Source organism: Strigops habroptila, chromosome 8 (genome assembly GCF_004027225.2).
Source record: "Strigops habroptila isolate Jane chromosome 8, bStrHab1.2.pri, whole genome shotgun sequence".
NCBI lineage: Eukaryota > Metazoa > Chordata > Aves > Psittaciformes > Psittacidae > Strigops > Strigops habroptila.
The window spans coordinates 26,357,959-26,383,199 of record NC_044284.2 but is presented as its reverse complement, the minus strand read 5'-3'; the positions used below and the strand labels follow the sequence as shown (position 1 = coordinate 26,383,199).

Below are 25,241 nucleotides of genomic sequence, written 5' to 3'. Positions count from 1 at the left end.
CAAAGGCAAGGGTTTCAGAGAATTAGGCAAGAAGGAAGACACATGAAATGGAAGTACTGCAGGTTTCCCTACACAGTCAGTAAATAATGATTCTGGTTAAACTTTTATTTCATGGAAAATAATTTGACCATCACCCACAGGGAATAATTTAAGTTCTATAATATAGCCCGGGACAAACAATATAATGTAGCATGATGACAGCACAACATCCTAATAGGACAATTCGACTATTAGAACCTGTTTATTACAACTTTACTGAACTGACTGAACTAAAATAGTACATGCTTAGTTGAACTTCAGTTGATTTTTCTGGGCTTTGTTTATTCTATTTTGCTTTGAGAAGGGAGGCAAATTATCTACGCATACCCACTTCTGAAGACAGAGATGAGGACAGATGTTTCATCCATGTAAAACATGCTGGGAATCTTCTCTTTAGAAGCTCTACAGCCCCCCACTTTTGCAAAAGCATCTGGGATGCAACACGTTCCTATGAAATTATGCCTGCTTGCTCCAGCTGTTAACCTATGAAAAAGAGGTTACTGGGGACACATATAAACTGTTCTGGCTAAATTCCCTCAGATTTCTTCTCTGTGGAGGTTTAAGCCCAGAATTGAAAAATAAAGCTGAACTTTCTGTAGGCTTTAATCAAACTGGGCAAGGCTGGACACAAAAGCTGCAAGGAGAGGGGAATTGCTCTCAAAGTCTTTCCAGCCTGTTCTTTGCCCAAATGAAAGTCTTGAAATGTGAGATCTAGACCATGTAAAAATAGGTGCACATCAAGACAAGCCACTGTTCAAATACAGCATAAAACTGTTAGCATGGACACCAATTCTTGTTTTTCTGCATACTCCAATTTGGCACCCATTTGTCAAGCTCAAATATTCAAGGGAGCAGCACCAAAGTTTTCTAAGTCTGCTCTTTCTCCCTGCCCCTCTCTTACTCTGCTCCTTGTAACCTTTCCCTTTCTCCCTAATTTAATCTTCCCCTTAATTTACTTCTTAGCTGCTTTGCACTCTTTCACTCTTCCACAACTTATTTCCTTCTCCTCCCCTTAGTTTTACCCACAGTTCAGACAACAAAAATCCAGAAACTGTTACTGCAAGTCAGGAATCTGCAATCAGCCAAACTCAGAGCTGCAGATGGGTACATCAATGTGAGTGAGAAGATTAGAAATAACTTCCAGGATGAAGTTCTGCTGTGTATTTCCAAAAAGCAACTGCTTAAATTTCATACTTTCATACTAATTACTAGAAACATTGCTAAGGTTACCATTCATTGCACTGCATTTTCACCGAAATAAGCTACTAGGTGAAGGTTCAACTATTATCAGCTTTAAGTGCAAGTTCTTTCTATTAAAAACCTCGATAACATAAGCAAATATAGACATCACTGCCTTCCCCCTCAGCTTCAGTGTTGTATAAATACGTAACAACATAACTGACACTTTATTTAATCTCCACTGACTACAGTTAACGACACTCAGCCTGAACACAGCTCCATTCCCATGGAGCTCTGCATTCAGCTGCCCAGCTTGTGTAGGACTGGTTCAGGGTTTCAACTACTTTTTCTTTTACAGTGTAAATGTGAATAACTCTTGTTTCATAAAAAACCTGAGAAATCCATGATGGAGCCTTCCCTTCGTGTTTTCTTGCCTTGAATTGACAGCAATGGAATCACAATTTTATCTTGCTTAAAGCAGCTCACCATTATAAAATCATTAACACTTTTCAGAGAAGACTCTATATAGGCTTAAGATGAACAGCAGAAAATGCTCAAAATTGAGAAAATACTCTGATTAAATTGTTTCATTGGTATTTTAACAATATAGAGAGATATATAATGGCTTAAAAGAAGCCTGCCCAGAAATCTTAAATAATGAACTACACTGTATCCAAAGAAAAGAGCAACAGAAAGGGAATTACAGGGAGGATGTGACATAAAAGCATAGAATTGGATTGTTCACATTAGTTGTGTTTTGAAATACTACTTTTTTTTTTTTTTTTTTGCTTGCTAGGGTAATCAATAGAAGTAATATGGCAAAGGACACAGATTTCCATTACTTGTGCCTTTTAATAAAGACACTATTTGCCCTTTCCCACGTATCACAGTGCGATTCTTTAATAAGGTGTGGCAACATGGCTGAAATCATTGTCTGCAAATTTAAGTCAGTATGAACTTTCTTTGCTTTTGCATACCGACTCGCCTTTGGAAGAGTGTTAATTGAAAGTCTAGCTTTTCATTTTAAAAAAGAAGCCTAGAGAAATACATATAGAGCTGCATGTATATGCATACATATGGTTTATATCTGCCAATACACTGTTCAAGTAATAAACACTGACCATTTTCTCTACCATTTTATCATTTAACTGTTCTTAAAAAGCATCCAGGCTGATGGTGTAACTCACAACTCGGTCCCTCTCTCCCTTTCACACTCTTTGGTTTAGGATCAAAAGGAGATTGCTGGTGCTTGTTCAGGTCTCCCTACATAGCAAAACACCAAGCAAGGAATTAGGAGTTTTAAATGCTACAGGCAAATATAGCTCTAGGCAGTTAGTGTAAGTTTATTCATCACATATTTGGGAGCTTTTTGGGTTTTTTTGGTTTTTTTAATAAAACTCTCTGAATGCACTCTTCAATTGTCATTATGCGAAGCTCTCAGAATAGACCATGAAACACTTCCAGCTATCAAGTACTTTTTCAAACGGAAAATACTCATTTGTCTTTAGATAAAATTATTAATACATGTAATATACCACTTGAAGTAGCTGAGAGACTGAAGCTGTATTCAGTCTTTGAAACAATTCTTTTGAATGAGTTAACTAAGATACTGTTGGAGGGTAACAGTGGGTTTCATTGCCAGGATGGGTGATATCCTTCCACAGACGAAACACAACAATCCCTCTGTGTTCTAAGCTTATTCTGGTTCTAACTCCTGTTACCACTTTGGTATGATTAGGCATATTATTACCTGATTAGGCACGTATGGAAGCAACTCCACTTGTCTAGAGAAAGAGACATTATTTCTTCTGCGAAAAAGATCTTTATGCCCATTTTCGTTCTTTTCTACACGTCTGACACATTTTTATATTTTAGTCCAAGTACACCTGCATGCACCATGTCACCCAAGACTCCGTCCAACCTGGCCTTGAACACTGCCAGGGATGGAGCATTCACAACTTCCTTGGGCAACCCATTCCAGCGCCTCACCACCCTCACAGTAAAGAACTTCTTCCTTATATCTAATCTAAACTTCCCCTCTTTAAGTTTGAACCTGTTACCCCTTGTCCTACCACTACAGTCCCTAAGGAAGAGTCCCTCCCCAGCATCCTTGTAGGCCCCCTTCAGATACTGGAAGGCTGCTATGAGGTCTCCACGCAGCCTTCTCTTCTCCAGGCTGAACAGCCCCAACTTTCTCAGCCTGTCTTCATACGGGAGGTGCTCCAGCCCCCTTATCACATGTTTAATAAAAAGTTTCTGAAAATACAGAGAAAGAGTGGATTGATGAAAATATCTGTTTTCAAGTAATTAAGGGAATACTTGTTCTAACCTGTTGTATAGAGCACATGCTTAATTACATTTTAAAGATCAAATAAAAAAATAATCTTAGCTAAAACTGAAAAAAAAAAATCACAAAATAATAGTTTTAAAAGATTTAAAAGCATTTTAAAAGATAAAGCCATCTTATTACTACAAAAGTTTAAAGTCTGCTTTTCAAGAGCATTTTTATAGGCAGAAAATATTGTCATATCAAATCCTTTTAAAATAACCAAAGTAACCAAACACTCCTCAGTACACTTCAAAAAAAACAGATACTAAAATTTCATAAAACAAAGAATTAGAAACAATAAAATCAGTACTGCCTATTTTAATGTAAATTCTTACTGGTAGTCTCATAAGTATGAGAACTTCTCATAAGTCACACTAAAGTTCCTATTAAATGATAAGTGGTCATCCTTATAAAAAGCCTCACACAATTGCACCACTGGGAAAAAAAGGCTTAGCAAAACATACACTACTATATTTAAAGGTTTATTCAGTCAACACCTCATAATCATCTCTAAATCTAATGGGACACAAACACATTTCATCACAGATGAAAATCTTCAGTGACTGTTAAAATGAAAATCAAGAAATTATTACAGTCTAGTAGTTTGGCTTGCAGCATGCATTAATCAGAAATCATAATAAATCCACATGCTTTTTCAGACAGCACATTAGTCAAACAGTTTTGTATGATAACGACATTGACTAATGGGCTCGGAGTTAGAAGGGTCAATCATAAACTCATCAAATGCTTCATTTAATTTCTTAATTTGGACAAACACGATTTGTTTATGGGAAAGATATCAGGTGTTCTTGAATGAATAATGGCTATGAAACCAAACTCCATTAATCAGCTCTTGATTACAAATGACTCAGAGATTGTTTGTTCTAATTTCATTTATTTGGGTCAACAAAGAGAACACGAGCAAATGAAACCACGTGGAGAAAATGGCACACTTAGTTCTCCATATTTAATAAATTTGTGATAAATACTCACTCAATAACTTTAAACCAAGAATTTTATTACCCACATTAACTATTATCACTATTATCCGTTGCGTGAAGTGAAAAAATTTATACGATTTATAAGAAGATCATGTAGGTACAACACAAGACCTTCAGGTGCTGGACAACTATACTTGTGAATTCAGAGCAATGTGCTTGTATTTCAGATTGAATGTGAAAAGCACAAAGATGGCAGCTTTTGATTTCCACTTGCTGTGAAACATTTCAAGAAAACAATGTAATTCAACATTTTCAGCAAGCAGGAAAGGTGAGCTTAGCAGAATTGAAAGGGAACCAAGAGAAAATAAGGCCCGTGGACCTATGTATAACCAGCTTCACAAATTCCTGGTGTATTTCCCAGGCTTTAAGATTTTTAATCCCAGCCTGTATTACTGCACTTTATTAATATTTTTGCACTTCATGACTGTGCAGAAAAACAAACGAAGTTTTTCAAAGTTTGTTTGCAAGAACTGGGTCTGTGTTCAGGAGGAGCCATCACCAACAACATTAAGGACAACACGTTCAGTTTGAAATGCCCACTGCCTGCTGACTTCAGCCATGCGTGTAGTGATGAGATCTCACCTTGTTCCTTCTGCTGAACGCTCCCTGGGCAAGCCAGCTTGTTGTTCCAAGCTGCCTCGTGGTCCCACGCTGTCACGCAACTGAACCCCCAGTTCTGACCAGTCCCTGGACCCTTAGGACTGCACTTGTGCCCGAGTTTGAACCACAGCATCCAGACCCTTGCAAGCAAGCAAGCTTCCCAGCGCCACTCCGAACTGCACCTTATGGCCACCTAGGAGTGGTTCCAAAAGAGGATTTCCTCCGATGACCGTATGGTGAGATGCAAACTCCAACAACTGAAAGATCATCTCTTAATGCCCCTCTGCTCCATGACAGAATGGGCTGCACTGTATAGCATCAGTACTAACTCTATCAATATCTGGCTCTTAAACTTAGGGCATTTTGTGCAGTAGCAATCATATCAAATGAATCATAGAATGGTTTGGGTTGGAAGGGACCTTAAAGCTCATCTAGTTCCAACCCCCCTGCCATGGGCAGAGACACCTTCCACTAGACCGGGTTGCTCAAATTCCCACCTAACCTGGACAGAAACTAAAATATTAATCTTTAATTACAAGTCTGCCTTTTTCTGTAAGTATATACTTAAATACAATAATGACAGTTAATTCTGCATCTGCAGTTCAGCTATCTTTTCTTCATATTTAGCAACACGTATTTCTCAAGAACCCTGAAGTTCTCTCCCAGTTGAAAAATAACAGCAGATAGGGCACTAATCACTAATCACAATTTATAATCTAAGTCTGGAGCTAAGGAGGAAATGAGGACGACACGGTCACACGAGACCAAGTTCTGGGACACAGACTTCATTCCTGCTGTCACAGACTACCTGTGACCGTTGGTAAGTCATTGAAACTCCCTGAAACCTTGACGCTACCTCAAAAAGGCACAGAGATCTAAAATCCATTGATAGATAAGGAGTACTTATCTATTACATTATGGGTGCCTTGGAAATGCCTACCAGCTGGAGCGTGAGCAAGGGTCCAATAATTACCTCCACACTCACACTCGAAAACTTGATGGATGCACCATCATGACAGTGAGATGGAGCAAAGAAATTTTATCTCTCTTCCACTTATTTCTCTCTTCAGCAGGCTAAATGAGGGATCCTGGCACACTAAGCATGTGATTTGTGCCCCTCAGCCAGAGCCAGTGCTGCTGAGCATATTGAACACCTTAAAGCCCTTTTCTGGGTATTCGTGCTATAAAATCCAGCCAAACGCTTTCCAGTTTCTCTTGTAGAAAATCTAAACTGAAGGATGGTAAATACCCAAAGATTTACAGGGTAGACTGTTACAACATATCTTAGGGGCACACATTCTGGCTAATGGTTTAATGACCACAGACCAAAGCAGGCACCTATACTGCGAAGATGACACAACGGATCAGGTAAAATATGAGAAATAAATACTTTGCTACCAATATTAAGATGGAACATTTCCCAAAAGGTATGCTTAAACAGAAGCTATTCGCACAACCACATATGGTTTTCTGCAGCCAAATAGTGTATAATTAAATTATTGGGCAAAGTTGCTAAATATAAACTGACATAAAACTTAAGTTAACTGAAAAATTGTCTTTGACTTAAGATCAATAGCAGGACTGAAAGATTCATCTGCACATAATTAGCACACATATTTGCATCAAAATCATGTATACCATATGCTACAATATTATTGAAAGCCCCTTAGTTATAGTGTAACTTTTGTTTCTCGGTAGCACACAAAAAAAAAAGTATCAGACAAAAATCTAACAAAAAAAAAAAAATAGAAACTCTTAAAGATTTAGAATTATTTAGAAAGGCAACAAATTTTCATAACTAGTAAAGTTACTGTGAAGTCTACTCATAGGTTCTATTTTACATTATGGCATCCCTACATTAGCGACTACTCATTGGCTTCTTAAACCAGAAGAATTAAACATCCCACAAAAATGGTTCTAAGCATTTTTTTTTAATCTTTTTTTAAGAACCTAAAGGAGGTTCATGAAATGAATGGCTTCTAGATACTGATACAATCATATTCTAAATTGCAAAACTGAATTATTTTGCTTCAAACATTTTATTCTCTACCCAAATATGTCTAATTAAAAATCCGTATTTTATCAGCAATAATGAAAATGAGGTTGAATTAATTATTGAAGTAATTATTGACTAATCAAGCGTTTACTTTGCTCACCAATGACACAAAACCAGCTGGACTTCAAAATCACACACTCTGTAAGGACAAGACCATTAATATGTTAAAAAAGTAGTTATTTGGAGTAATGACTTTTTTATATAGTTGTTGCTTTGCATGCACAAAGTATTATTTTTGTAGTACTCTAATGAGATTAGGTAGCTTTGCCAATAAATTAGGCTCAAGTAATGTTGAAGAAATGTATTCAATGTCCAGCTGTACAAGCACTTGTGCACGGCTATGAAGCTCACTCTGTAGAGCACTCAAGTCAGTTCAAATTCTTTCTGCATCTTTCTAAAATTCAGTCTTAAAATACCTGCAATTCTCATAAAATGCACAATATAAAAATTATCTATCCTAAATTTATTACAGTATCCATTTTCTTGGTTTTGGGTTGGTTTTTTTTTTTTTTAAATAATTTAATTCTTATATCGCCCAGAGTTTGTTCAGATGTGCTCTTTCTGCTGATGTCGTTAAGTAAACTGGTTTTGGCACAGAAATCTGCTGAGTAGGAATCAGCAGTTGACCTAGAAACTGGGTTCACTAAATCTATAATTAGATGAGTTTCCTAAATAAGCTAGTTTTCAAAAATAGGATAAAATCTTCCATCTTCAAATATGTACCTACAGCAGAGGGATATACTATGAAAACTTTCGAGAAATCGCTCTAAACTGAGGATGTGCATCTGTCGCAGTGATACTGTCTGAACAGAACTGAGCAGATGAAAACAAAAATAATTAAGCATTTCACCAATCAAAAGTTATGAACTAATCTGAAGGGTATGGAGACAGGAATACAGATGGAAGAATATATTTTCAGATCCTTATGGAAAGGATGAGCTCACAGACAGCCCTGAAGTCCAGCTATGGGAAGCTGCACCTTTTACTCCACAATTCAAGAAAGACAGAGCATTCAGTACATCAGATGGCAGCAGAGAGAAATTGGACTGCACATCCTACTTGGACAACTTGTTAGCCATTTCACAAGTGTAATTCCAGTTTATTTACCTGTGAAATAATTGAGGCAGGAACAATAACAAACTTCACAGACTGGTGCCAATTCATGATTCACTAAAGATCAAAATTCCCACCAGCTTTGTAGACACTGAAAGAACCACCACCCTTCCTCTTCTTAGAGCAAGACCTCTTCTATGAATTCTTCAGACATCAAATGTTTTGTTAAGAAATAACCCTAAAGCTTACTTATCAAAACAGAGATTGGGATCATTCATCAAATTTTGCAAACTGTAGTCTTTCATTAGCGTATGTATCATGCAAATTGTATTCCTGAAAATTAAATCTTCTATTCACGTCTAGACTCCTGGAACATAGAAACAAAATCAAGAACATTTTCTCTGCCAAAGAACACCTGTATCTGTTGTGATCTTGCTAGCACAAAGCTTAAAAAACCTAGGATGAGCATGGGTAGAAAAGTCTGAATGGGGAATTCAGGTATGTAAACATACTAACAAGAGCATAAAATTCTTGGGAAAAGATGCAGAACATTTTGGATTCATTTTAGTGGATGAAACTGTAGTTCTATTTATAGTGATTCTGTAGAAGGAAGAGAATAAGATACTCAGAAAACTTTTGGATTGCCTTAAGCACCTGATGTTCTCTCTTCAAAATCTGTGTCCAACAGAAATCAAGGTTCTTCTCTGCTTGTGAGAGGTTGGATTTAAGATGATGTTAACAAAAATTTCAAAGCAATACTTTGTGAATATAAAATCAAGATGGTAACAGGATTTTTGTTGAACAATGTCCAGAGGAATTCCATGGTATCAGCTATTTTAGGAACTCGGGGCGGGAGGGATGATGGGAAAAATCACTGTAGATCTAATTGTTGAAAACACGTATTCACTGTGGAAGAATAAAAGTTCTTCAAGTTTCTGCTTGAAATTCTGGCAGAAGAGTACTTCTGAAGGACTTCATTTTCACTTTTGGGGTTAATGGAGCAACAGAAATGCAGCAAAACAGGTAATGAAATCCACAGATGTGGTTTCTTATATTCATCTCCAATAACGAACTGAGAGAAGGGGGGGGAATATTCAGACCTCCTACCAAAGCCTCTAATAGTTGCCTCTATGTGTTTGGAAAGACAGATAAAATAGGACATTAGGCTGATGGACATAATTCAGATTTGGTACACTGGGTAGTTAAAAAAAAAAAAAAACAACACGAACACAGTATGTTCAGCCTCTCAGAGCAGTGACAGAAAACATAGCCCGGGTCAGATACAGCTGGATAAAAGCAATACTCTGTTGTTACTCAGTCATTCAAGAGCAGCCATAAAAGTAGCATTCCAAGAAACCTGATTATTATCTCTTTGCATCCTAATTGTTATGCATGAAAGGATCACCATTTACGTTTGCATGTCAATTAGAAAGACTGCAGATGGAAGGAATCCATCTCCTTGCATTTGTTTTTTGCAATTCACAAATGCAAGACACTACTGTTTCATGCATTTATTCCCTATATTAACCAACAATGAAATACCTCTCTGTTTAGTACATTTAACCAAACTGCTGGTCGCTACTGTCAGCCCAAATCTTGATCTGTGCCAAACAGTACACCTGTGCCTGCAGCTGCCCATCCCTGTACCAGTTAATCTTTAATGCTGTCTAACGTGTGCAAATGTGCAAATAAATAGATAGCTACCTCAGTATTTGAAAAAATCTTTTATCAAGGGTGTACTGGAATAGCTATACCTCGTGTATGTTTTCAGGACAATTGTCTTATCTTTCATTCGCGTTTTCTTTATTACTTGCTCACATGAGGAATGCAGAGGCAAAACAGCAAAATCTTCTACTCCTGACCAAGCCTCAGCCATAAAATGAAGAGAGAACACTGAGCGAGTGCTGAAACAAAAAAGGCATTTAAAAAAAAAAAAAAAAAAAAAAAAAAAAGAAGAAAAGAAAACGCCCATTTCTTGGGGATACAAGCAGTTACTGCTTGTAGTTGAAGCCACAGCAGCGATGGATTGACGGTTCCTCCTGAGATTTATTTCTGAAAACATGAAAAAATTTCTAGCCTCCCCAGGACAACCTTGCAGAGTGAGATTCATGAATTCTAACCTAAAACTTTTTTTTTTTAATCCACTTCTTCTGTTTTTTGTTTGTAATGTCTTAACTCCCCTGCACTCACATATCCATACCCAGGTCTTGCCTTTTCAGTGATGTTTTCATTAGGAATGGATTCTTACCCACTCATATTCTCTTTAGCTTGGAGTTCAAGAAATACTGCACAAAACACCCTGAAAAACATTTTTAGTGCCTACATCCATGTTTGTCATAAAGAGAAAAGGTAATTCAATAAGACATCTTTGCTCACATGATTGAGGTTTTTTTATATAAATGGAAATAAAATTATCCAAAGTGTCAATACACACTACTCAAAACAACTGTCTGAAACTGATAGAAAAAAGAATTTTGCATTAAATGAGCATACTCACATGGTAACTATTAATTTCTTTTTCAATATTCAGCAACTTTTAAGCTTGTTGGAAGTTCAAATTCTTAGAGTTTCTGGGGAAAGCATTATTTTAGAAGCTATTTTTAAATTTCCATGAAACAGGTGAAATATTTAATGTATTATTTCATCCTTTGTGCATATATACCAATACACTATCATGCTTCTAAAACTGTTTGCATAATTAGAAATTCAAACTAAGCTTTCCAGTGGAAAGAACACAAATAGCAAAATCAAAAGAAAAAAACCATACTCAAAATAAGAAATCTGTAAACATTTTATAAATTAACCATTTAAAAATGAGCACAAATAAAAGGAAATTTTTCATACTTGTTGCCACCTGCCTGCTTTACTACTTTGTGTAGCTAGAAAAAAGCAAAATAGAGGCCATCCTATTTAACTAAACAGTTTTTATTAAAGTAAAAGAAAAGCAAGAATCCATAAAGTAGCAAGTGATCCTATTAGTTCCGCCAGACTAAAATCATACAGTCTACGTATGTGGTCCTTTCAGCCACATCTGTTATGAGCCATTTTAATACCAGAAAGTAGAGAATATTCGACTATTTATCAGGCACTGAGTGCAAATTAGGATTTTCTCTCCAATAACATGTATTATAAAACACTTCAATTTTTACAACAGCTAAGGCCAAAGTACTTTTCATCTTCAATGATTTTCTCTTTAAGGAATATGTAAAATGTAATAAAGATGCACAGTACAAAATTAAAGGGAGCAATATGACAGTATAATTCAAAGATAATGAGTTAAATATCCAATATCCAGAATAGCTGCCAAACAGATCTGATAAATGTTAAATGCTTATGATTTGTATTCATCAATTTTCACCGCATATTGCTAATGTCATGTTAGTGTCTCAGTTCTGAAGTTTCCTTTAAATAAACTCTGTCAAGAATTCTTTCCACAAAAACGTTCTATTCTTGAATGCTCTTTCAGTGATAGATTGAAATGCAGATTCCAAAAATAGATCAGACACTTATTTCAACTCTAGACCTTTGAAAATCCAGATCAATTGCCTTTTGTCATCGTCTTTATATGGAGAGTAAGAAATTTCTGCTTATCACCATAGAAAAACTTTCAGGCTCCTTTAGTAAAGGCAGCAATATTGATAATTTGAAAAGCCGACATGCTATTTTTCATATCACTGTATTTACATTTTTTGAATCTTTATCCACATTTTAATCCTTATGAGAAAACATGGGTGCCACACAACAATTTACAGCTCAAATTAACCAGCTTTAAAGTTTTGAGGTTTTTGGTTAAGCTTATAGGTTTTAGCAAGGCAGGATTTGAAGCAGGGCAAACTTTTTCCTTAAAATTAGCAATATGAGCAAGCAAACGTTTAGCACAAAACCCCAGCTCAAATCTTCTGTGCTTCTCCGTCTCTCGGTAATGAAGTCTGGGAAAGAAATCACAGACACCCAAGTGGTTTGGCAACTGTAAGTGACAGAAGCTCAGCTAAATCCTCTGTTTACACTGGGGATTAACTGGGTAGATTGTGCGCTGCAAACTGAGCTATCGATGGTCAAGGGAACCTGCTCCCTGTCAGCCCGTGGGGCAGCAGCACAAAGCCTGGTCCTGGTAGGAAGTGACCCATGAACATATCCCTGCGAAGGATTTATACAAAGCCAGTCTGCCCCATAGAAACTCCATATGACCATTAACCGGCCTGCAAGGCCTGCCAGGAGGCCTAATTACAGGTCTACAGAGCCCAATAACAAAAGCTGAAGAGCTTTAGCCTAGGGATGATCTGCTTTATACTGACTTGAGAGAGTCCATATAGAGTGACAAAAAGAAAGAGGTTTAGCTTTAAAATTCTCCCAAGAGACAAAGCATTGTAGCTAAGTCTGGAAGGCCCACATGCAACATACTTCAGATAGGCTTAAACATACCACCCTCTCAAAATTAACATTCAACTATTGCCTGCTTAACATCTGCTCAAACATGGCAAGTTGCTGTGATAATGTTAGAGGATGCTAAAAAGGCTTTCTGGTACCTCGATATTATGAAATGTGAGTGAGTAAAGTTGTACAAATACAAATTTATAGCTGAGACCAACAACTTCTACTGAATGACAATTTTAATAAATCAAAACTCAGTTGCATGAAAAATTAAAGGGGAGTGCTTCAGTATCTTCAAGTATTGTACTGCTTAATGAGAACAAAGATTCGGACATTATACCACCAAAAAAAAAAAAAAAAAAATTAATAAAGTGCATAGCAAAGTCAGTATGAATGAAGGACTCAGAGTAAAAACTTCTTGACAGCACTGTATTACCTGAACATAAAAGTGACCATCTTCTCCATCCTCCCCTCCATATACAGGTGAATATTTCTTATTTTACCAGCTCTTCCGCAAGACACCAGAAGTCACAATTCCCATTACCAAAATGCACCAGGAAAAAAATTCCAATTAAAAAGAGTATGGTTTACTCTTTGCTGTATTTTTTCTTTCAGAGAAATCAGATGTTATTTCCTAAATTAATATCTAAGATTCTAAAAAGCAGACTTCTACAAGACACTAATTATCTTTAATTCCTGCTGAAGCTGATGAGTTGGCCACTGGACCTACCTTCTCTAAAATCAAGCATCTCTGGAAATGAAGAAAGCAGTGAAGAGCAAAGGGAACAGAATAACGTATAATTAACTTTTTTAAAACTATGGCCATTGTACTAGAACAGGACTTGAAAAAGCTGGCACACTGAAAGCACTTTCAAACCTATATTCTGTAAAGCGATAACATTATTAGTGTATTTCAATACACCACTTTCTCTTACTTATAAAGCCACAGGGATAAAGCCACAATTTCCATGTCAATAGGTTGATGTGAAGAAGAAAAAAAAAAAAAAAACAACCCAACAAAAAACCCCCGATACACACAAACATCTTTACATTGAATATTAGGAAAAATTTCTTCACTGAAAGGGTTGTCAAGCATTAGAACTGGCTGCCCAGGTAAGTGCTGGAGTCACTATCCCTGGAGGTATTCTAAATACCTGTAGATGTGGCACCTGAGGCCATGATTTAGTGATGGACTTCACAGTGTCAGGACCTGATATTCTTAAGGGTCTTTTCCAACCTAAATGATTCTATGACCTTCACACTGAGAAGACAACTCTAATGTGTAAATAGTTCACTGAAACACCAGAAGAAGAATAAAGCAAAACAAGGACTACTTAAACCTTTTTGTACCCAAATACTTTTAGAAATCAGACTCCAGTGCCTCTTGTAGCTCTTGCCATTTTCTGTGGTACTTGGCATGAAAGCCAGGTTAGCTGTTTTACTAGCTAAACCACACGAACAGAGTGCAACGAGCTTTTGGACTGACATTTCCTATGCTTGAAGAAATTTCCTACACTTTTAAATTTGGACAAAATATCCTCAGACATTCCACTCATAAAGCAACAGCCCAAATGTCTTCTCTTAAAAAGTATGTATACTGCATACAAATACATATTTGTTGCTGTGCCCAATTTGAAGAAAGCACCTGAACTTAAGCCCAGACATCAAATTCTATGTATGTACCAGGTACTGAGAGAAGTTGCAAATTAAACAAGTACCAATGATACAGAATTGCACCTGAACAAGGTCTTCATATTTGCACACAGGCTGGAGGAGACCACCAGCAGCATCAATGGGACAGTATTCCCAGCAGAGAGCCAGTGAACCGGCCATCGTTACTCACCTATGTTTAGCTAGTCGATATAAGTCATTAAAACTACATTGTAATACCATTTGCAGCACAGAAAAATGTGATAAAAAATAACTTTTGCAGTTCAGCAGCGACTTGTTGCAAAGCTTTCAGTTGTGATGCATGTCAATAGAGATGAACAATGAAGGCACCTTCCCAAACGTTTCTCCAACACTTGCTGGTAATTTTGAGCCATTGTAGAAGGTAAGATTGTTTTGTTTGGCCAAACCATAGAGGAGTGCAGTGTCATTAACAACCATTAAAATGTAGACAGTACATTTTGAATAAAGTACAGCTTTTTTCCCCACTTGGGAATTGCTCCAATCCCACTATAATGTCAGATACTCTACAAGTTAATTCACAAATTTGGGATGGATCCTGTATCAAGCACTACATATGCAAACAACAGCTTTGTTCATTATTACTACAGTACGGATTTAAATTTACATTATATTCAATTAAATCCTACAACATCATACTACAACAGCAACAACATAATTGACATAAACCTGTTGATCGTCAATTCCTTGAAAAGCTACTCAGTAATGGTATAAGACAGATCTCTTTTTATTTTTAAACTTAAAGATGAAAAAGGTACCAATTTTGCAATGAGTAAACACACAAAAAGATATTGAAACAACATTATTAACATTTCCAATACTCTTCTCACACCAATTTAATAAAAATTCAATCTAATTGACTGAATATAGGACGGGGTGAAAAAGGAGGGGGAATGATCTCGTAAATGCCTGCAATTACCAAGACTTATATAAAGCCAGGAAATAATTTCTTTCTGTATCTTTGGATGGAAAGAGAAACAAAGAGATTAACTCTCGAGTTATTTATAAACAGCTTGCAGCCTCAATCTAAGTTTCAGACTTCAATAGTGAATATTTAAATTTAACAATGTCATAGACCTTTTATATGGTTTTGGAAATTTTGGGGACCCAGGTCACGATGATATACAACCCACAGATACCTTTTATACATTTCTCAAGTGTTAAATTAAAAAATAAGGTGTGATAGATGTGAGTAGTATACACAAGTTGTGCTTTTTTAGGTCAGTGCTGTCACATCTGTTTTATAATTATATGCTTCAAAGATTTATTAAAAGTTATGGAGGAGAACGAATGCATCTGAAGCTACACAATACAAAAGGCTAGATGCATTTAAAAAGAAAAAAAAAAAAAAAAGTCCAAAACCCAGACCAAAACAAAACTTACAACAACAACAAAACAATGTAAGAAGATGGGTATTCCTTAAAACAGAAGGTTTCCATAAGGGAAAGAAATAAAAAAAGGTATTTATTGGAAGTTGCTGTTTCTAAGTTAAAAATATATGAGAGATGAAAGCTGAACTAAAGACAAATATGTTTCTACAACAATGCATATGAAATATTGAAAGCTTTCCTTTTTGCATGAAAAAACGACAAAGTCCTACTGGGAAAATTAAAAAAAATAAAAGGGGGGGGGAAATTAATTAGGATTACAAACCTCACCAGACTACCAGTTCAGAGCTAAATCATTATTTTAACAATTTGAAGACAAATGCAAGTACCTAAAGAACATCCAGCAATATTATATAAAAGGATCATTATTAATTTATAATTTTTTTATAATTACCACAGCCCTACTACAGTGTAAGGTTCTTGAGTAATGTTTTCACAACCATAGCATAAGTGCATCAAGCCACATGCAGCTCATGTATATAACCATTTGGACACTGGGTGAAGAGAGGACAAAAGCCTCTGCATCAAAGCCAGTGAAGAGCAGGTGTCCTGCTACAGCATGCCACCACAAGGGCATGCGATGAAAGGTGGCAAGGAGCAAAATGGACCTTGGCCCAAGTTACACCATAGCTCAAATCCACAGTAACTTCCACAGGGGAAAAATGGAGCAGTGCACATCAAAGCTGCAGACTGGACACTATTATATTAGTAAAAATAAACCAAACAAGCGGAACTTCTGTCCATTTGGGAGCAACCATGTCCCTGACCTGTAACATGGACTTCAACACATTTGCAAAAAAGGCAGGATAAAAGGAATTATCTTCTCATCTTTGGTACAATAGGACAGTTACTTTAAAGTTTTAGGTCTTCCATCAAACTACAGGATTTCTCCAATTTTTCTTTAAATTAAATTAATGCAAAATTAAAAATAGTTACCAAGATATGCATCTTGCCTTCCTTCTTACTAGCCCTGGACAAAATAGGAATGCTTCTCCCCGTGGAGAATTAATATGCAGACCAGCTTCTTAGTCTCAGCCTTTTGGAAAGCTTGCTACATATTTCACCTACCACTTCAAATAAATAAATACAAATATATACATGCACTAATTCAGTTCAGTGCTAAAAAATAAAGAAACAAAACCAAATTTTTGAGGGCACAGAATAAAGTCTCAGTAGCAGCAGCAGCAGCAAGAGGACAAACACATGAAATCTGAGTGCTGGTTCTGAACAGCAAATAAAAATTCCTTAGTTTTATTTCCTTAAAAGGAGATAAAAAATTGTCAATGGTGATGCACATCAGTTTCCTCTTAACTAGAAACTGAAGTGAGCTACGGAGAAAGGGACTTAGCATTTGCCAAACAGAAAAGGATAAACTTACTATCTGATATTACAAAAGTTAAACACATTTTGAAGAATATAATTTTACTTATAATAGCCACACTTACCAGCTGCCTCAAGAACCAGCTGTAATCTAGCTTTGGCCTGTTCAGCAGGAGTCTGAAAAGAGAGGATTTATAAGATCTTCATGCTGTTTGTACATTTGACATGCAAGGTCACATGCTACCGACTACAGCCCTGCCATCGCCAAAGGGAAGCTCTCACCTCTGCGAGAGACTCTGTGCTTACACACCATCCAAAGCAACTTCCACACTGAAATGAGTACTATTGTATTTAAGTTAGAAACTGTCAGGTAAATTTACAGAATTTACAAGAAAGACCATCCCCATGAGGCAGCCTGTGGCAGCCTTACCAACCTGAGCACCTGCAACTGTGGCCAGGCTGAAGCCCACCTCCGGCTCCTTTCTCAGTCCTCCAGCAGCAAATCCTCCCCAGCACCTTGGTGACCCCATTACACAAAAATACATAAGCATGCTCAGAATCAGCTTTTAATATGATTAATATGGTGAGTTTTTCACACTTCTGTTATCTGTTTTGACTTTTTCCTCTCCTTAAGGTATTTCTTCACATCTGTTGGGTTGAGGAACATATTGTTGGCTGTGTACCCACTATGCTAATTATTCCAAGTGATGTTTTACTGTGTCCAATGTGCTTGCCACCCCTCTAATTTTGAAGCCACTCAAACGTTTTCACAGTTAAATTTATACACAAACCACATTTGTCATGGAGTTCAGAAGTTGATTATTTCTGTAAGCACCTGAAAAGTTTGGGAGGTTTCTGCTCTGCACTAGAAAAAAACCATGATGGAAATGTCTGGTGGCGTTGTTCAGCTTTGAGAACTCTTCTAGGCAGATATTGTTACTATAACCTTTTTTTTTTTTGGTAACCAGTCTAAGTTTGCACCCTTCCAGGTTCACCCCATTAGTCATACAAATATTAACCAAGGTAATCAGGCAAAGCTCTTCGCTATGAATGTCTCAGCTGATGATGCTCTATAGTGAAAGAGAGTGAGCTTGTCTCAAAATCTCTTTCAACCAAAGATATCTCAGATTGCATTGTGCTCAAACACAGATTTTTACAGCAGGATTAATGTCATATTATTATAAATTATAAGCTCTATAAAATGGCCACCTTTCACTAATTCATAAAGCCCTCACTTTCTGCTTTTAGGCGCTTAGGGTTTTCTATTTACTAATAATTTGTTTTACATTACATCTACACCTAATAAGATCGGCTAACAAAATTGTTCTGATGACACAGAACAATTCTATTTCTACCACAAGAATTTACAGACTGCTCCTTTCATTTGCATACACTATGAAAGATTTTATATTATCTGCAGATTGAAAAAGGAAATTCAAATGAAGATCCAGATTTTAGTTGTAGAGGTCTAATATTTTTAGTTTGGAATTTTGCTAGATGTTTGCACAAAACCCAAATTGTTGGGAAAAATTTATTTTTATAACTACTATACAAATGCTACCATTAGAGTTGACCACTAATCTTGGTGGCAAGAAAAGTTTTGACATTTATTGTAAAAGTATCTTCATATTTCTTCCTCTTGCAGTGAATTAATTATTACAACATGCTTTGGCATATTAAATACATCACTAGAGGAAAGAAAGGAGAGAAAGAAAATGGTCTGCTTTCCATCCAGAAAAAAACCTCCCCAACTTACTAAGTTTCAGAAAAGTCATACTTGGGTTTGTGGGTTTTCCATTCCTATGACAACTTTAGATTTAAAAAAAAAAAAAAAAAAACAAACAACCAAAACACCAGGGTTACTCCAGCATGGCAAAATACTCCAGTAGAACTTAGAAGAGAAGGAAAAGTGTTTTGTGTAAAATACCACCTGCACTCAGGTCTTCACGTGAACAGTCCAATCCATCAGGTGGGTTCTGGCACCCAGTAATGCCTACAATACATTAAATCCATTTCCTACATTCATTTTGCCCATTTTGTAACAAAGTGTTTGATTAACTTAACTGATCCACCACCCCAGCAGGAAGAGCATGGCCTTGTTTGGGCCACAGTGCATCCCCACAGCCTGAGCAGTTTGCATGAGTATCCTCCCAGGCTGCAACTCTCCTAGGGGCTGCCCAATGCAGGCAGCAGCATGAGCTGATGCACTTCTCATACAGCTTTTTTCTGTAAGGCTCAAGCGTGTCTCAAATGCTAAGGGATTGCTTGAAAGATACAATATTCTATTCTTATAACATTTATCCAGTTAGACATGTAACACAAATAACCTGGATCTCTCAAAAGAAAAGGATCCATCTTCTTTTTGGCCATGGAACAGTCTGTTTAGCACTAAAGACTAGAGAAAGAGATGTTTCACTTACAGTTATTACCATATTCAAAGCCCACAGCAGCAGCATCCTGCATCACCACACCAACAATAACTCCCTGAAAGAGCAAGTATTAAACCAGGCTCCAGACGGAGGTGAACAGAATGCAGCGAGCAGCAGTACAAGTGATGCCTCTCAGCACTAAACATGAAACTCCACCAGTATCAACATAACTGAGCCCCCTGCTCTAAAATGCTCCAAACAGTTCAAAATGCCTTTTCCCGCTCCTCTCATGTAGGTATGAATGTGTCTTGTTGGTATAAGGTAGGTTAGACTAAAAGTCTTCTTTTACTTAGCAATATCCCACTGGAAACTGCACACACAGTTGCTTTGCAGGCATCTTCCCTTTTGCCCTGACTGCAGCCCTAGCATTAACTGATAATTGCTTCATGGACATTGGTATACCCGCAGGAGAACTCGGTACAGATGCCTTTCTGCTATCAATCAATATGCCCTAAACAATGAATGGATGAAGGGTTCTTTAATAAAGGTGACTAGCTTGGCTCCAGAAAGCATTTGTCCAACTGGTGGAAGAGGCCAATGCTCTGAGAAAATAGACAAATTCATCAGAAAAATCACAATTAGACCCTCAAACAAGCCGTTAGCAATGTGTGAGAAAGACCGGCTACTGGAGGTTAGTATTGATTTAGAAGACCATTATGTGACAAAATTCAGAAAGACCCTCAAAAAACTTAAATACAATAAAATGACTGGTCATGTTGAGCACAGGTTGCAAAATAAACTCTCAGACTTTCCTTATGGTTTTAAGCATAACACAGAAGCAACAGAATTCAAAACAGTGTAAAAAAAATAAATAAATACTACCAAGTATTTATAGTACCAGTTGATGAAGGTGACCACTAATTGTAAAAGCAAGAAAGGAATTTTCCACATTGCAAAATGACACGAGGAGTGTCAAGCATCCCTAACAACGAATTTTACTTATGTCAAAAAGTGTTTGGTAACCCACTGGAATTATGCTTTAGAAATGTATGGTATTTTATAGGATACCATGAAATAGAAATATCCATGTGATTAATAATTTTTATTAATATCTCAAGCAAAAATTTGATTGTACGTATTCAACTTTTAAAGCAAGCTTTTTTAGGAATATGGGGCACATCCTTCTAACTCATTTCTTTGCAGTATATCCAGTGCATTACATCACTACTGCTTTCCTAAATAGTATATTAATAAAACTGCACTAAAACCAGTGTCTCTTCACTTTAAATTTTATGATTACTGTGTAAAAAAAAAAAAAAAAAAAAACAAAAACAAAAACAAAACCAAAACAACCACACTCAAGTTGCTTGCCACTAGTAGCTACAGGGAGCAAGTGATGTGCTTGGTGGGCACCTTCAGACATGCCATCAGTGTCACGTTTTGTTTACAAAATATTCAATTGCAAGGGGGATTCAGTTTTTAGATTTTACAAACTAATTAATAGGCTTGAAACAAACACTTCAATTCAGCTACTAGATTTTATTTTTAAAACATCTTCCTGTTACCTGTGATGCATGATAAACATTTCTGATTGAGAAAACAATATTAAAGTGAAAATACACTTGAGAACTTTGAGGGAAAAATTTGAGAAACATTAAATTTAAAAAGAGAGTCCAAACTTCCACTCTGAACCAACGACTGTGAATATTGTTAAGTAGTGCACATGGCTCTTGTCAGTACTGGAAAACATGACATTATTGTAAGATTCAAGTAGTTAATGACGCTGCAGTATTTTGAGCTGCAATGCCCTCTTACCTAATTTTTTACGAATCTGGAATTTTCCTATAAAATATCTCTCTGGTGTTTATTGTCTGTGCTGAAACGGGAAAGGTTCAATTCCTCCTATTCATCACTAACGACACTGAGTTTAATTGAACTTCAGGACTTCTCTCTCTTGTAACATCTCTATCAAAGCCTAACAAATCTTAGTGTGATAGTAACCATGGCAGGTTTTTTTGCGGGGGGGGGGGGGGGAGGGGGTAGGAGTGGGGGTGGTGGTGTTTGGTTTTTTACACAGATGTTTTATCTTTGCATTTGAGAAAGACAAAAATAGCAGTCCTTGAGCCCTCTACATCTCTGCCAACAGAGATGAGTGAAAAACCCTAAGCGCCATGCTTGCGGCAGCAAACACGATCAACATTCCTTAACTGTCTTAGATACACGTGCTGCTTGAAATTATAATTTAATGTTCTACTTCCAGAAAGGACGTAGGATATCAAATTTGTTGAACACCAATAGCCAAGTTGATAATTTAAAAAGATTTTCCACTTAATAATAAAACCAAAATTTCCTACAGGCATTGTATTACATAAAAAACCCCATGAAACTATAGATCTCCGAACTTTGCGAGCCAGTTTGCTTATGCCTGTTGAAATGTTTTAATGCTACTTCTCCCCCTGCCTCTGAAGGAAAGGTTTGTGTCCATGTTTCTTCCTGAAGATTACTCACAGCCTCATGGCCAAATGCCACTATAACAATGGCAACAGAGTATGTTCCTGCTCACATTCCGGGGATGATATTAGCACATCCACATATTGCAACTGAAAACAGAACATGAATTGTAGCCGTGTCAAAAATCGATCTCTTCAGGACAATGTAACTTCCCCAAGTTTAAATTTCTCTTGATGTCTATTACTCAGTAAAATTCCAGTTTAAAAACACAAAATCAAAACAATACCCAAAGGACTCAGAAAATAAACACTAATTAAGTAACCTTATTGAACACAAATCCATCCTTCCATTTTAACTCCAGCCTATTATCCCTATCATTAATCTAACCTTTCCCAAGCTGATGAGCTCAAAAAAAGGTTAATAAAAAGTGTAACAAGAAATAGAAATAACAAAACATAAGTTTCCTAGTTGTCTGAAGAGATGGCTATCCAGAACTATTTGGGAATGCTTCCAAAGTGGGCCAGAAACATAAAGCAAATGTTTGCAATGAATTCCAGAAACAGAAAAGTTGGCAAGGCTGAGAATATAAGAGAAATTCCCCAGTGTTACTGTGATCACAAGTCGTCTAGAGGCTTTATCAAATGATTTTGTTTGCACAACCTTGTCAGGTTTGCTTTTCATTCAAAACCAGCACAAATCAAAGCACAAACTAATAAGAAAAAAAAAATATATAACCAATAACCAAATAAACTCTATTCAAGCTGAAACCAGGGCACCACTTCTCAAAGGTATTAGTAACTGCTACCTGTTCCATATTAAAACGGAGACTGGTTTTACAGCTGCAGCAGGGATCTGGGAAAGACACTTTCTTGTGATATGTCTTTCCATCGAACATAGAATGCCATCAAGTGATGGCATTCCATCAAACTTAGAGGTAAATACAGTATTTAGGGGTACGGGACACTGGAAGACTGACAGGCTTAACCAGATCAAGTGATAACAGCAGCACAGAATGGGATAAAACATAATGCTGATAAATACAGATAAATGCACAATGGGAGGACCTTCTCATCTACTCTCCTGCGCTCTCAAAGGACAGAATTCCTTTCAATTCAGGAAAAAAAGTTTCACATCATTGTGAACAGCTAAAAAGAGAACTCAATGTATATCAGTAATGAGAAAAGACAAGACAGAAATGACAAAAATTAAACAAAGGGGATAGATATGTAATTTCATTTTAATATATTCTGTAAGTTAGTGGCCTGCCTTCACCTGAAATATTATACATCCCAATTCTAGTAAATCTATCTCAACAGGAAAAGAGAAACAAAGAACCTGAACCCCGCTACCTTTTAAATGGAGCTTGATCAAATTATGGAAAAGATTATATGACATATTTGCTTAGCATAGGTATCATTGGATTTCTTTTCAGCCATTTATTCCTCTTTAGGTGATTAAAAAAAAAAAATAAAATCACCAAACTAAAAATAGAAAATAAAGAACTTACTTGTATTAGAGAACACCTCATAGGAGCATACAGTATAAAAATACAAAATAAAAACAAAGGAGATTGAGAACTTATAATAATAGTCTTTTTCTTACATGAGTCAGAGCAAACAAAGAATTTGAGTGGCAAATTCAAAACAGACATAAGAACATTTTTTCCACATTGAACACAAAAAAAAATCTTAGAGAAGAATCAATAATATGAATAACATAGAAACATAATAAGCATATCTGGCACTATTTGAATTAAACCTCTACATTTATGATATTTATGAGTCCGTATTTCTTCTCTGTTAGAATTGATCAGTAATACATTCAGATATAGGCCACGGTAGGACTAGTGTCCTGCCCGAATATAGATCTACCTGTTCCAAAAAACCTAAATGTTTGAGAAAACGTGGAAATGTATAAATTGGGAAAATGCACCCAGTAACAGATGGTAATGACTCTGTTCGCTTTACAAACACGTGAGATTTTTCCCAGTTTTCTCCCTGCCCAGAATTACCTTTCTATTGTATACCATAGAGAAATGAGAATTGGTTTTTTACTGCTACCCAGCTGATACACACTTGCTGTATGAAAGTGTTCAGCAGCTAAAAAATGAAGCACACAAAAAATTAAATTATATTGACATAGCAGTTTTACATTACTACTCCTATGGAGGATGAAACTGGGGAAAAAAGAAGAAAAAAATATCTGCGGAATTGTCAGGCTGTTTACAGTCTCCAAGAACCCAGTAGACAACCACAGATACTAACAAGCAGAAATTTTTTTTTAATTGCAAAGTCACATTAATTGCAAAATCATTAGATAAATAGCCTGAACAGAAACAGAAAACATTTCAAGCTCAACAAACAGTCCATGCTCCATTTCCTAAGAATTCTATACTTTTTATGGACCTCCTATCAACACATACTAGCTACAGTTTAATGCAAATTACTAAACTGTCCCATTACAGCACTGAAATCAAATGGCGCAATGCAAAAAGTTTGATCTTAAATGTCATCAGACCTATACAATTATCAAAGCACAACAGCTATGAATTATGAGTGGAAAAAAATCATGTAAAGCATGGAGTAATAGCGATATCTGTCTATCAAACACACAGATGCCTTTGACACATACACACAAAAAAAAAGAAACTGGCGTCAGCAACATACTAACTAGGAAAGGGCAATCATTATCCCAAAGAAAAAAAAGAAAGAGGAGCCAGAAAAGCCATTTTTCCCCTTTCATATATGTAAAGGGCACAGAAAGAATATGACTAATGATGAAGTGAAAAGTACATCTTAACTAGCGACACACACACCACACCGCGGCGATAATCAAACACTGTCTGTTCATGGAAGAACGTGCTCTCAGCCATAGCCAGGCGAAAATTGCCATACCTTGGCAGAAAGGTTTGGAAAACTTTTCCAAACTGTACAGAGACCCCCATTCAGTCCTGCTCCTCCAAGATTTATCAGAATTGGGCAAGAAAGATAAAAAAATGGAATGATATGGCCCAATCATTAAAATTCAGAGTCCAGAGAGGAAAGACAAAAAAGTTGGCATAACCATAAAGTCACACATATAAAGCTGCTAAACAACTTAATGGAATGTTAGAATTTTCTGTTAAAAAACAAAAGAGTATTTTGACTACATGCTTTTCATTTAACTGAATTTTCATACAAAATTGAGATCAAAGGGGAAAACACATTATATTGTCCCTAAACACTTTGACATGTGCCATATCTCAAAAGCATAGGATTCCAAAAATCCTTTTCCTTCTCTCATCAGGACATAAATGGTCATTAAAGCATTTGGATTTGCTAACTTAAATTACAGATTCTTACACAGACTGCACTTAACCAGGCTTTTCTTCTGAGACACACATGGGTTTCTTCAGCA

General features: G+C 36.5%; 1 protein-coding gene across 1 annotated transcript in view; it reads right to left on the bottom strand.

Annotated features, from left to right (window-relative positions):
• The window catches only part of RSRC1 (arginine and serine rich coiled-coil 1), a gene marked incomplete at its 5' end in the record, with an annotated part of 168,841 nt that overhangs the window by 60,318 nt on the left and 83,282 nt on the right, over nt 1–25,241 (bottom strand). Inside the window, one exon of the mRNA XM_030496208.1 lies at nt 17,151–17,202. Coding sequence (XP_030352068.1) covers nt 17,151–17,202 — 52 coding nt within the window. The remainder of the gene's footprint in view (nt 1–17,150; nt 17,203–25,241) is intronic.